Below are 13,442 nucleotides of genomic sequence, written 5' to 3'. Positions count from 1 at the left end.
TCCACTGGTGGGAAACAGTGCAGCACTATTCATATAACACCAACTAGTCCCGTGCTCTGGTCCTCAGCCAGCCTTTCACACAGGGACAGACGGGTCATGGAGGAGCTCATTTGTAAAATAAATCCATGGGGATCTGTAGTGGCTCTCTACTGTACTTAAAGGGGAGGGCCTATCTAGGACCGAAGCACAATGATACTGTAGTTGGGTGTCTTCTTAAAGGGGATGCTGGTAGATATTATGCGTCTGCACAACGATTGTCGTTTTAATGGGAATGGCTGTAGAAAAGTGGCAGTTTGGTCTGGGATGAATGATCTGGATAGGTCTGATATCGTAACACAACTAGTGTATTCTGTGTTAGTCTACTTGTGTGTGTAGTGGATTATGTGTACACACCCCATACAAACACTCTTGGAATATTACCATATACTGTATACAGCTCTCAAATAAGACAACGGTGTAAAAGTAAAGCATAAGGGAGGGACTGTGGGCTGGAGTGCAGCACAGTTGGTCAATGCTGTAAAATACGCTATGCTACAACACCAATACAACCACCGGAGTTAGCTTCGAGAGAAAACAAGAAGTTGAACCAAGCATCAAAGTAGACAAACTATCTCTTCTGATTTTGGTGAAATGTTACGACTACACTAAGCTGTTTACAATTAGCTTCAAATGCTAGCTAGGAACCATTGTCATTCCCCAAAAAGGAAACAACAACCAAATAATCATAAAGTAAAAATGCTAACACTAGGCTAAAGCTAGGCTAATGCTAAAATAATGCCAGGCTAACATCCCAGGTAAACTTCACCCTTGAGTCGTCACAGACAGAAAGAAATCAAGCGGAAGCCCTTGTTATCCTCAAAAAGCTGTTAAATAAACAAGTTTCTTATTTATTAGATGTGGATTAGGATTAGGATTGGTCCTTTCATTATGATGATGGGGTTATTGATTGAGAGCATTGATTGGAATGACGTCCGCTGCGAGCCTGATTTCCGAGTGTGGGGCTAATGTACGCTGGATTAGTTCTAATCATCCATTAAGAAGTTTGTTCATAGCTTGCTCTTAACCTATAATATGTGAATGCTGGGAGTAACAGTTTTCATATAACACCCGACCACCACAACCAGCACCACACTCAGTCGTCCTCTGCCTCTTCAGTGAAATAATGAGTTTAAATACAACAACTAGTAATCTCTAGAAAATATGGTAAGGAATAGTGTAGCATTACAGTAATTTACTGTATAGCAACAGAATCTACTCTTATTAACAATCCCCATTCATTAACACTTGATCAAAAGGATTTATGTGCATATCTTATAGAACTGTGGTGAATTGTTACACACTGTGATCATACAGGTGATATCATGGTGAGGCGAGGACATCGACCCCGGGGACTTAAGCCATTTTTAGCAGGAAAGCGGAACAACGTTAGACAGTAGTGCTGTTTGGTTGCTTGTCTAACATAAGGCCTCAGCTGATACTAGTGTGTAGCCTGTCGAAACGAAGCCAGAGGCCCCAGGGCTTTGTGGTTCGCTAGAATAGAGCCAAGCCTGTGTCACTGGGTTTGAAGCTTCTTTGGGCTGGCACTGGCCTGTGTGTGTGATTAAAGCCACCAGAAGGAGCAGGGTACCACATCGTCGTGCTTCCCACTTCTCTGTGGTTTCCTTTTGGAGCAGTAGAACAACCACTCTAGCTTCACATATGTTTGCTTGTTGCTGACTAGCCAATGGGTTGCCAGCAAAGACACATTCGGCATAACCCCCTGTGTTTGTTGGGTTGGTTGAAGCGCGTGTGGAGCCAGCTGAGATCAAAGACTAAGAAGTTGGAGCTAGAAACTGCTCTACGGTCAGTTTAGCATTTTTCCACTCTGACGCCACAACACACACACACACACACACACACACACACACACACACACACACACACACACACACACACACACACACACACACACACACACACACACACACACACACACACACACACACACACACAGGGACTGGGAAGGGGGTATGTGGTGAGCTTGTGTTAGTGTTCTCACTCTACTAGCCTGGTGGTCCAGTGTGTTAGGGCTCTCTCTCTCTACTAGCCTGGTGGTCCAGTGTGTTAGGGCTCTCTCTCTCTCTCTACTAGCCTGGTGGTCCAGTGTGTTAGTGTTCTCTTTCTACTAGCCTGGTGGTCCAGTGTGTTAGTGTTCTCACTCTCTACTAGCCTGGTGGTCCAGTGTGTTAGTGTTCTCTCTCTACTAGCCTGGTGGTCCAGTGTGTTAGTGTTCTCTCTCTCTACTAGCCTGGTGGTCCAGTGTGTTAGTGTTCTCTCTCTCTACTAGCCTGGTGGTCCAGTGTGTTAGGGCTCTCTCTCTCTACTAGCCTGGTGGTCCAGTGTGTTAGTGTTATCTCTCTCTACTAGCCTGGTGGTCCAGTGTGTTAGTGTTCTCTCTCTACTAGCCTGGTGGTACAGTGTGTTAGTGTTCTCTCTCTCTACTAGCCTGGTGGTCCAGTGTGTTAGTGTTCTCTCTCTCTACTAGCCTGGTGATCCAGTGTGTTAGTGCTCTAGAAACTGCTCTCTTCAGTGTCATGACAAATATCAACTGCTGATATCAAGATGTATGACATGATAACAACAGGATAGATGGCTACAGTCCATACAGTATGACATGACAACAACAGGATAGATGGCTACAGTCCATACAGTATGACATGACAACAACAGGATAGATGGCTACAGTCCATACAGTATGACATGACAACAACAGGATAGATGGCTACAGTCCATACAGTATGACATGACAACAACAGGATAGATGGCTACAGTCCATACAGTATGACATGACAACAACAGGATAGATGGCTACAGTCCATACAGTATGACATGACAACAACAGAATAGATGGCTACAGTCCATACAGTATGACATGACAACAACATAATAGATGGCTACAGTCCATACAGTATGACATGACAACAACAGGATAGATGGCTACAGTCCATACAGTATGACATGACAACAACAGGATAGATGGCTACAGTCCATACAGTATGACATGACAACAACAGAATAGATGGCTACAGTCCATACAGTATGACATGATAACAACAGGATAGATGGCTACAGTCCATACAGTATGACATGACAACAACAGGATAGATGTCTACAGTCCATACAGTATGACATGACAACAACAGAATAGATGGCTACAGTCCATACAGTATGACATGACAACAACAGGATAGATGGCTACAGTCCATACAGTATGACATGACAACAACAGAATAGATGGCTACAGTCCATACAGTATGACATGACAACAACAGGATAGATGTCTACAGTCCATACAGTATGACATGATAACAACAGGATAGATGGCTACAGTCCATACAGTATGAGACAAGTCTCCTCTCTCCCTGCCTCTCTTATTCATACTGGTTGGACTGGTATATCCTTCTTGCTCTCCATCTCTTCTCCTCACACTGACATAAGATCTCCCAGACAATCCCTCTTCCTTTCCACTGGCAATTCTTCCCTCCTTCTCCTCTCTTTACCGCTCTTCACCTCTCCTCTCTCCCCCTCTCTTCACCTCTCCTGTCTTATTTTTACCTCTCTTCACCTCTATTCTCCCCTCCTCTTCTCTCCTCACTTCTCCTGTCTTTTCTTCACCTCTATTCTCCTCTCCTCTTCTCTCCTCACCTCTCCTGTCTTTTCTTCACCTCTATTCTCCTCTCCTCTTCTCTCCTCACCTAACCTCTCCTGTCTTTTCTTCACCTCTATTTTCCTCTCCTCTTCCCTCCTCACCTCTCCTGTCTTCTCCTCTCCTCTCTTCACCTCTCCTGTCTTCTCTTCTCCTCTCCTCTCCTCTCCTCTCCTCTCCTCTCCTCTCCTCTCCTCTCCTCTCCTCATTGGCACCAGGAAGCCCCTGGCCTTAAGCCCCTGAAGGAGTTGAGCCATCTCTGTTATGGCAGGTGATGCATGTATATGCTAGATGAGTTAAGTTGGAATCCAGTTGAGATGAAGTGGGTACATTATGTTACAGTTTCCAGTAAGATAGTATAATCAACCTGTGACCTTATGTGAAATATTTAAAATGCCTGCTAAGAGAGACAGACACACACACAAATAAACACACAGCTATCTCTCTCTCTCATTTTTAACACAGAGCCGGGATTGAATTGACGACATGGTTTCCATGGTAACATGGGTGAGCATGCGGGTCTGCAGCCGAGGTGGGGTGTGTGGCACATGCCTAAGCCTGTCTGTCTGCGCACAGTGTGTGTGTGTGTCTGAGCACAGTGTGTGTGTCTGCGGGAGAGAGCGAGAGAGCGAGAGAGAGTGTGTGTGTATGTGTGTGACTGTGTGTATGTGTGTGTGCCTTCATCAGTATGCAGCTGGGCAGAGTGATGCCGGTACGTCAGGCGCATTCTCAGTGCAGCGGGAAAAATATAAACAAGAAAACGAAGGGAAGGGAAAAAGGGGGAAAGGAAGGGGGAGAGAGATAGAGGACTGAAGGGTGAAATAGAGAGAGGGCTGAAAGGTGAAAGAGAGAGAGGACTGAAAGGTGAAAGAGAGAGAACTGAAGGGTGAAATAGAGAGAGGACTGAAGGGTGAAAGAGAGAGAGAACTGAAGGGTGAAATAGAGAGAGAGGACTGAAGGGTGAAAGAGAGAGAGAACTGAAGGGTGAAATAGAGAGAGAGGACTGAAGGGTGAAAGAGAGAGAGAACTGAAGGGTGAAATAGAGAGAGAGGACTGAAGGGTGAAAGATAGAGAGGACTGAAGGGTGAAAGAGAGAGAGGACTGAAGGGTGAAAGAGAGAGAGAACTGAAGGGTGAAATAGAGAGAGGACTGAAAGGTGAAAGAGAGAGAGGACTGAAGGGTGAAAGAGAGAGAGGACTGAAGGGTGAAAGAGAGAGAACTGAAGGGTGAAAGAGAGAGAGAACTGAAGGGTGAAATAGAGAGAGGACTGAAGGGTGAAAGAGAGAGAGGACTGAAGGGTGAAATAGAGAGAGGACTGAAGGGTGAAAGAGAGAGAGGACTGAAGGGTGAAAGAGAGAGAGAACTGAAGGGTGAAATAGAGAGAGGACTGAAGGGTGAAAGAGAGAGAGAACTGAAGGGTGAAATAGAGAGAGGACTGAAAGGTGAAAGAGAGAGAGGACTGAAGGGTGAAAGAGAGAGAGGACTGAAGGGTGAAAGAGAGAGAGAACTGAAGGGTGAAATAGAGAGAGAACTGAAGGGTGAAATAGAGAGATAACTGAAAGGTGAAATAGAGAGAGGACTGAAGGGTGAAAGAGAGAGAGAACTGAAGGGTGAAAGAGAGAGAGGACTGAAGGGTGAAAGAGAGAGAGAACTGAAGGGTGAAAGAGAGAGAGAGAACTGAAGGGTGAAAGAGAGAGAGAACTGAAGGGTGAAAGAGAGAGAGGACTGCATCTCACACCCACACAGTCACATTTCACACAAACATATAACGTGCATCTAATGATTTCTATTCTAAAGGTCATTTCAACCATTTAGACCAAAATAAGCAACTGTAAAAGTCTCAAGGAAAAATGCTTATATCTACAATTACAATTAAGTTGAGCACAGCTCTCCCATCTCTGGCTTCAATACGAACGTAGCTTGCTACATGTCCAAGAACACAAAATAAATGCCACCAACAACAGCATGACTTAGAAGTCAAAGTTTCAAGGAAGATAGAAGAATGCTTATGACCTACAATTACAATAGTGTCAAGTCCATCTCATGACCACGAAAACAAAATAACTGGCATCAACTACACAAAGCTAAACATCTCAATTCCTCAGACATAGTGTATCATGATGGAGAATGTGATATAACAGTCAAGGAGACTAGTCCTTGGTGGGTTAGAGACCTGGACTTGAATGGGAGTCCATAGAGTTACCATGACATGCAGGAACAATGGTAAACAACGAAACAATGGTGCTTTCAGAATTAGGTGGTGTTTCTCTATAAAGAGACCAGTGTTTAGGCTGATATCCCTGGTGTTTCTCTATAAAGAGACCAGTGTTTAGGCTGATATCCCTGGTGTTTCTGTATAAAGAGACCAGTGTTTAGGCTGATTTCCCTGGTTTTCTGTATAAAGAGACCAGTGTTTAGGCTGATATCCCTGTTGTTTCTGTATAAAGAGACCAGTGTTTAGGCTGATATCCCTGGTGTTTCTCTATAAAGAGACCAGTGTTTAGGCTGATATCCCTGGTGTTTCTGTATAAAGAGACCAGTGTTTAGGCTGATATCCCTGGTGTTTCTGTACAAAGAGACCAGTGTTTAGGCTGATATCCCTGGTGTTTCTGTATAAAGAGACCAGTGTTTAGGCTGATATCCCTGGTGTTTCTGTATAAAGAGACCAGTGTTTAGGCTGATATCCCTGGTGTTTCTGTATAAAGAGACCAGTGTTTAGGCTGATATCCCTGGTGTTTCTCTATAAAGAGACCAGTGTTTAGGCTGATATCCCTGGTGTTTCTGTATAAAGAGACCAGTGTTTAGGCTGATATCCCTGGTGTTTCTGTAAAAAGAGACCAGTGTTTAGGCTGATATCCCTGGTGATGCTCTATAAAGGGGCCAGTGTTTAGGCTGATATCCCTGGTGTTTCTGTATAAAGAGACCAGTGTTTAGGCTGATATCCCTGGTGTTTCTGTATAAAGAGACCAGTGTTTAGGCTGATATCCCTGGTGTTTCTGTATAAAGAGACCAGTGTTTAGGCTGATATCCCTGGTGTTTCTGTATAAAGAGACCAGTGTTTAGGCTGATATCCCTGGTGTTTCTGTATAAAGAGACCAGTGTTTAGGCTGATATCCCTGGTGTTTCTGTATAAAGAGACCAGTGTTTAGGCTGATATCCCTGGTGTTTCTCTATAAAGAGGCCAGTGTTTAGGCTGATATCCCTGGTGTTTCTGTATAAAGAGACCAGTGTTTAGGCTGATATCCCTGGTGTTTCGGTATAAAGAGACCAGTGTTTAGGCTGATATCCCTGGTGTTTCTGTATAAAGAGACCAGTGTTTAGGCTGATATCCCTGGTGTTTCTGTATAAAGAGACCAGTGTTTAGGCTGATATCCCTGGTGTTTCTGTATAAAGAGACCAGTGTTTAGGCTGATATCCCTGGTGTTTCTGTATAAAGAGACCAGTGTTTAGGCTGATATCCCTGGTGTTTCTGTATAAAGAGACCAGTGTTTAGGCTGATATCCTTGGTGTTTCTGTACAAAGAGACCAGTGTTTAGGCTGATATCCCTGGTGTTTCTGTAAAAAGAGACCAGTGTTTAGGCTGATATCCCTGGTGATGCTCTATAAAGGGGCCAGTGTTTAGGCTGATATCCCTGGTGTTTCGGTATAAAGAGACCACTTTTTAGGCTGATATCCCTGGTGTTTCGGTATAAAGAGACCAGTGTTTAGACTGATATCCCTGGTGTTTCTGTATAAAGAGACCAGTGTTTAGGCTGATATCCCTGGTGTTTCTGTATAAAGAGACCAGTGTTTAGGCTGATATCCCTGGTGTTTCTCTATAAAGAGACCAGTGTTTAGGCTGATATCCCTGGTGTTTCTGTAAAAAGAGACCAGTGTTTAGGCTGATATCCCTGGTGTTTCGGTATAAAGAGACCACTGTTTAGGCTGATATCCCTGGTGTTTCGGTATAAAGAGACCAGTGTTTAGACTGATATCCCTGGTGTTTCGGTATAAAGAGACCAGTGTTTAGGCTGATATCCCTGGTGTTTCTGTATAAAGAGACCAGTGTTTAGACTGATATTCCTGGTGTTTCTGTACAAAGAGACCAGTGTTTAGGCTGATATCCCTGGTGTTTCTGTACAAAAAGACCAGTGTTTAGGCTGGTCTCTCTATCTGTACCTAAAAAATCCCTCCGTCCCCATCTGAACAACAAGGTGGCTGATTGTGGTCAAAGAGGATTAGATAACTCAAACACACACATTTGGGAGACAGAGAGAGAGAGAGAGAGGACAGGGGCACATACTGTACATTAACACAGTCAGTACAGAAACACACACACACACACACACACACACACACACACACACACACACACACACACACACACACACACACACACACACACACACACACACACACACACACACACCACAGTTCTGTAAGCATGAGGGCATGAAAAAAAGAGGGAACATGTAATTGTTGATGACAGACTGTGCAGGTGCTTTAAGAAATGACAACAATGTCCAAACACTAGGTGAGGAAAGGAGATACCTCGTCAGTTGCACAACTGAATGCATGCCCTATGAATCAGAGAGGTTCGGGGTGCTGCCTTAATCCACATCATCAGTGCCCAGGGAGCAGGTGTTCTAGGGGTTAACTACCTTGCTCAAAGGCAAAACGACAGATTTTTCCACCTTGCCGGCTTGGGGATTCAAACAAGCAACCTTTTGGGTTGCTGTCCCAGCGCTCTAACCGCTAGGCTACCTGCTACACTTGTGGTGCACAAAGAGCCTACACAGACAGAGAAACAGGAAGTATTATACAGAAATTAAAGGTTAACAATAAACTCTACCACTGACTGTTAATGACAGAATTGTATATTTAATAAGTAGGATCATGGGACTATCTGGTCCACGTGTGGACATTTGATAAGAGCATGGTGCTAACAAGGTCATGGGTTCAATGCTCGCAGAGATCACATACACGTGCAACAAAATGTCTGAACTCTCTGTAATGTAAGTTGCTTTGCATTAAAGTGTCTTCTAAGTGGCGTGACGGGCATCTCCAGTTGTGTCTACACATCGGTCCAATGACCTTTAGTCTAGCAGCACACACACACAGCTATAAAAACATTGGTCTGTATGTATCTTCCAATCTGACTAATACAAGGTGTTGCATTGATATATATATATATATATATATATATATATATGTGTGTGTTTCTGTATTTAAAACATGGAAACACATCTCACCATACACACGGCTGCTACTTTCAGCATCTGGATGTCCCACAGCAATGACATCCAAACACACACACACACACACACACACACACACACACACACACACACACACACACACACACACACACACACACACACACACACACACACACACACACACACACACACACACAAACAGACGGCATCCCTCGCTGGAATAACAACAGATACACATACTGGAATAACAACAGATACACATACTGGAATAACAACAGATACACATACTGGAATAACAACATATACACACTCTGGAATAACAACATATACACATACTGGAATAACAACATATACACATCCTGGAATAACAACAGTTGTGTGCAAGCTAGAGGTCAAACCAGAACCTAATAAAAACAGCAACAAGCCTTCTTTACACACACATTCTCTCAGACACAGTTCCCTAGAAGATGTACACACACACACCGTGACAAACAGGTTCCTGGTACTCACACAGAAACACATTATGCTGTCCCTCATTCCTCATCGAGACGGTCGAGCATACTGATGACATCACAATGTTATCAGCTGGAGAAGTCTCCGGAGCCATGGCAGAGAGCAGAGCAGTATGCTGCTAACGCTAGGCTAACGCTAGCCCCCTTAGGTTCCCTATCCAGCACGTACATTTACTGTAGCCTGCCTACCGTGTGTACAAAACATCTGCCTGAGACTGGCTCCCTGCGACTGACATTTTGGATCTAAGCGAGCTTTCCAAGAGCCTGCCTGCATGCTGCTACTGTAGCTGAGAAACTGTGGGGCAGCTTGTCTGACTTAGCTGCTCCCAGGGCAGAGCACACAGCTAAACAATAAATTGAACATTTACTCATGGGAGTACATAACCTAGACATAAGAGATGTACACTTGGAGATTCGAGCTACCTAAAAGCATCAACAAGCAACCACATGTAAAGGACTGAGTAGGAAGTGGTATAACCCAAGACAGCAGTGCTGTAAGCATGTTCATATTAACAATGGGAATCAACCTGAAACACAATTTTAACAATGGTATTCAACCTGAAACACCCATATAAACAAAGGGATTCAACCTGATACACCCAAATTAACAATGGGATTCAACCTGATACACCCATATTAACAATGTGATTCAACCTGATACACCCATATTAACAATGGGATTCAACCTGATACACCAAAATTAACAATGGGATTCAACCTGATACACCCATATTAACAATGGGATTCAACCTGATACACCCATATAAACAATGGGATTCAACCTGATACACCCATATTAACAATGGAATTCAACCTGATACACCCATATTAACAATGTGATTCAACCTCACACACCCATATTAACAATTGGGATTCAACCTGAAACACCCATATAAACAATGGGATTCAACCAGAAACCCCCATTTTAACAAAGGGATTCAACCTGAAACACCCATTTTAACAAAGGGATTCAACCTGAAACACCCATATTAACAAAGGGATTCAACCTGAAACACCCATATTAACAAAGGGATTCAACCAGAAACCCCCATTTTAACAAAGGGATTCAACCTGAAACACCCATTTTAACAAAGGGATTCAACCTGAAACACCCATTTTAACAAAGGGATTCAACCTGAAACACCCATTTTAACAAAGGGATTCAACCTGAAACACCCATTTTAACAAAGGGATTCAACCTGAAACACCCATTTTAACAAAGGGATTCAACCTGGAACACCCATTTTAACGAAGGGATTCAACCTGAAACACCCATTTTAACAAAGGGATTCAACCTGAAACACCCATTTTAACAAAGGGATTCAACCTGGAACACCCATTTTAACAAAGGGATTCAACCTGAAACACCCATTTTAACAAAGGGATTCAACCAGCAGTATTACTGTTTTCTGCTTTCCAACAAACCTCATCCTCTGCATGATAGTCAACAATATGTCCACCTGTAACCTTCATATCTGTCATGTGACTGTGGACAAGAAGAGAACAGCTCATAGGTGAAAGGTACTGACTGAGTGCAGTGCAGTTGTACTAGGAACTATTTGTTAACTCATAGATTAAATTAAGTTCTGTGAATATTTTGTCTGGTACACTAAATGAGCACTGCGTATATGGGTGCAGTAATATCATATGGGTGGTGTAGTAATTTCATATGGGTGATGTAGTAATATCATATGGGTGGTGTAGTAATATCATATGGGTGGTGTAATATCATATGGGTGGTGTAGTAATATCATATGGGTGGTGTAGTAATATCATATGGGTGGTGTAGTAATATCATATGGGTGGTGTAATATCATATGGGTGGTGTTGTAATATCATATGGGTGGTGTGATATCATATGGGTGGTGTAGTAATATCATGTGGGTGGTGTAGTAATATCATATGGGTGGTGTAGTAATATAATATGGGTGGTATAGTAATATCATATGGGTGGTCAAGTAATATCATATGGGTGGTGTAGTAATATCATATGGGTGGTGTAGTAATATCATATGGGTGGTGTAGTAATATCATGTGGGTGCTGAAGTAATATCATATGGGTGGTCAGTTAATATCATATGGGTGATGCTGTAATATCCTATAGAAGCGGTAATATCATATGGGTGGTACAGTAATATCATATGGGTAATTAGCTAATATTATATGGGTGGTGAGGTAATATCATATTGGTTGTGTTGTAATATAATATGGGTGGTATGATATCATAAGGGTGGTGTAATACCATATGGGTGGTGTGATATCATATGGGTGGTGTAATAGCATATGGGTGGTGTATTATCATATGGGTGGTGTAATACCATATGGGTGGTGTGATATCATATGGGTGGCGTAATATCATATGGGTGGTGTAATATCATATGGGTGGTGAAAATATCATATGGGTGGTGTGATATCATATGGGTGGTGTTGTGATATCATATGGGTGGTGTAATATCATATGGGTGGTGTAATATCATATGGGTGGTGTAATATCATATGGGTGGTGTGATATCATATGGGTGGTGTAATATTATATGGGTGGTGTAATATCATATGCATATGCTATTATTAACGGTCAGATTTTTTACTTGAGTTATAACCTTCGGCTGTAGTTGTGTTATGTTGTCTATCTCATGATGGTGCTGATGTTCTTTATATCTAAGTGTTTAACTGGGCTCAGAAAGAGGAAGGTGACTGGGCACTTACGATCACACTGTGTCCTCCTCTCCATCCCACTTTAAGACATAGACCTTGGTCCCAGACCCTGTAGGTCTACTGTAAAAGCTCTATCTCAAAACTAAATCCACTACCCAACGCCATGCCCACAGACCTATGGCAGTTCACCCAGTTCACCCATTGTCTAGATCGTCTGAGTAGTAACAATTAGTTAGATAGTGGTGTTGTCTAGATAGTCTTAGTAGTAATAATTAGGTAGATAGTGGTCCTACCTTGGTGGAGGCCATCTCGCTGACAGAGTGTCTGGTCTGCAGGGTCTCCAGCTGGTCCAGGCACCAGTCCAGCTCCTCCAGCGTCTCTGTGGCCAGCTTCTGGTAGGCCTCCTCTGGAGGGGGGAGACAGGGGTCGGAGGAAAGGGGAATAGGGGGTAGGGGAACGGGGACAGGTAGGGATGGTGAGTGGTGGTGGTCAGTTTTGAGGCGTTTGACAGGGGTGTGCGACGTCATCTCTTGCGTTTCGTCAGTGGTGATGCCATAGACGAGTGCAATGCCCGGGTTGCCTGAGTGGATGCATAGGTGACTCTTCATGGTTAGAGGGGCTTGAAGAGCAAAACGTGTCTACGGTGATGATAGCTTCCCCACAGAGATATTGAACAGGGGAAAATACTTGTCTCTGAGATGGTCTCTGGCTGTAGCTAAGTATCTTTCATAAGTGTCAACAATCACCCTTCAGTCCCTCTCTCAGTCCTCCAGAGAGTAGTTACAGTAGTAGTAGAAGTAGTTATAGAATCCCAAGAAGAGAAAGTTCCACAGAGTGTAGTTCTGGTATCGACAATGGACCATTCTACAATCCAGAGTGAGATGTTTTAGAATCCACAACATACAGTTCTAGAATCCACAGTTCTAACATCTAGGGGAAGTTCCACAGTGTCACACTAGAACGAGTCCAGCCTTGCAAAAGCCCTGATGGGAAAGCACAGCAAAGCTGCCCCCATGCTCCACGAGCTGAAAACAAAAAAACACACATGGAATCCAACGCCTACACGAAAATCTTTCGACGGTCCGGACAGAGTTGTGCTCTCTCCAACCCAGAGGATTCCCAGATTTGGGATAGCAGGAAAATCCGTCTCACATCTCTACACGATCAACACTCTTCCCAGGGATATCCAGAAGGAAAAAAAGGAAAACTTCTTCAGCCTACCGTGATGAGGAGTCAACGACAAAGGAGAAGTCTAAGACAAAGCCAAGACCCCCCTTCCAAACACACACACACACACACACACACACACACACACACACACACACACACACACACACACACACACACACACACACACACACACACACACACACAGACACACACACACACCTC

At 43.5% G+C, this 13,442-nt stretch overlaps 1 protein-coding gene across 16 annotated transcripts in view; it reads right to left on the bottom strand.

Annotated features, from left to right (window-relative positions):
- Positions 1–13,442, bottom strand: part of LOC110523188 (3',5'-cyclic-AMP phosphodiesterase 4D) — a 365,644-nt gene that overhangs the window by 21,874 nt on the left and 330,328 nt on the right. For all 16 annotated transcript variants that reach the window (XM_036976772.2, XM_090233715.1, XM_036976773.2 and 13 more), the window contains one exon: positions 12,344–12,456. In XM_036976772.2, the coding sequence (XP_036832667.1) occupies positions 12,344–12,456 (113 nt within the window). The remainder of the gene's footprint in view (positions 1–12,343; positions 12,457–13,442) is intronic.

Source organism: Oncorhynchus mykiss, chromosome 5 (genome assembly GCF_057628025.1).
Source record: "Oncorhynchus mykiss isolate SJ-2025 chromosome 5, ASM5762802v1, whole genome shotgun sequence".
Taxonomy (NCBI): domain Eukaryota; kingdom Metazoa; phylum Chordata; class Actinopteri; order Salmoniformes; family Salmonidae; genus Oncorhynchus; species Oncorhynchus mykiss.
Note: the sequence above shows the minus strand (reverse complement) of the source record. Positions and strands in the feature narration are given on the sequence as shown.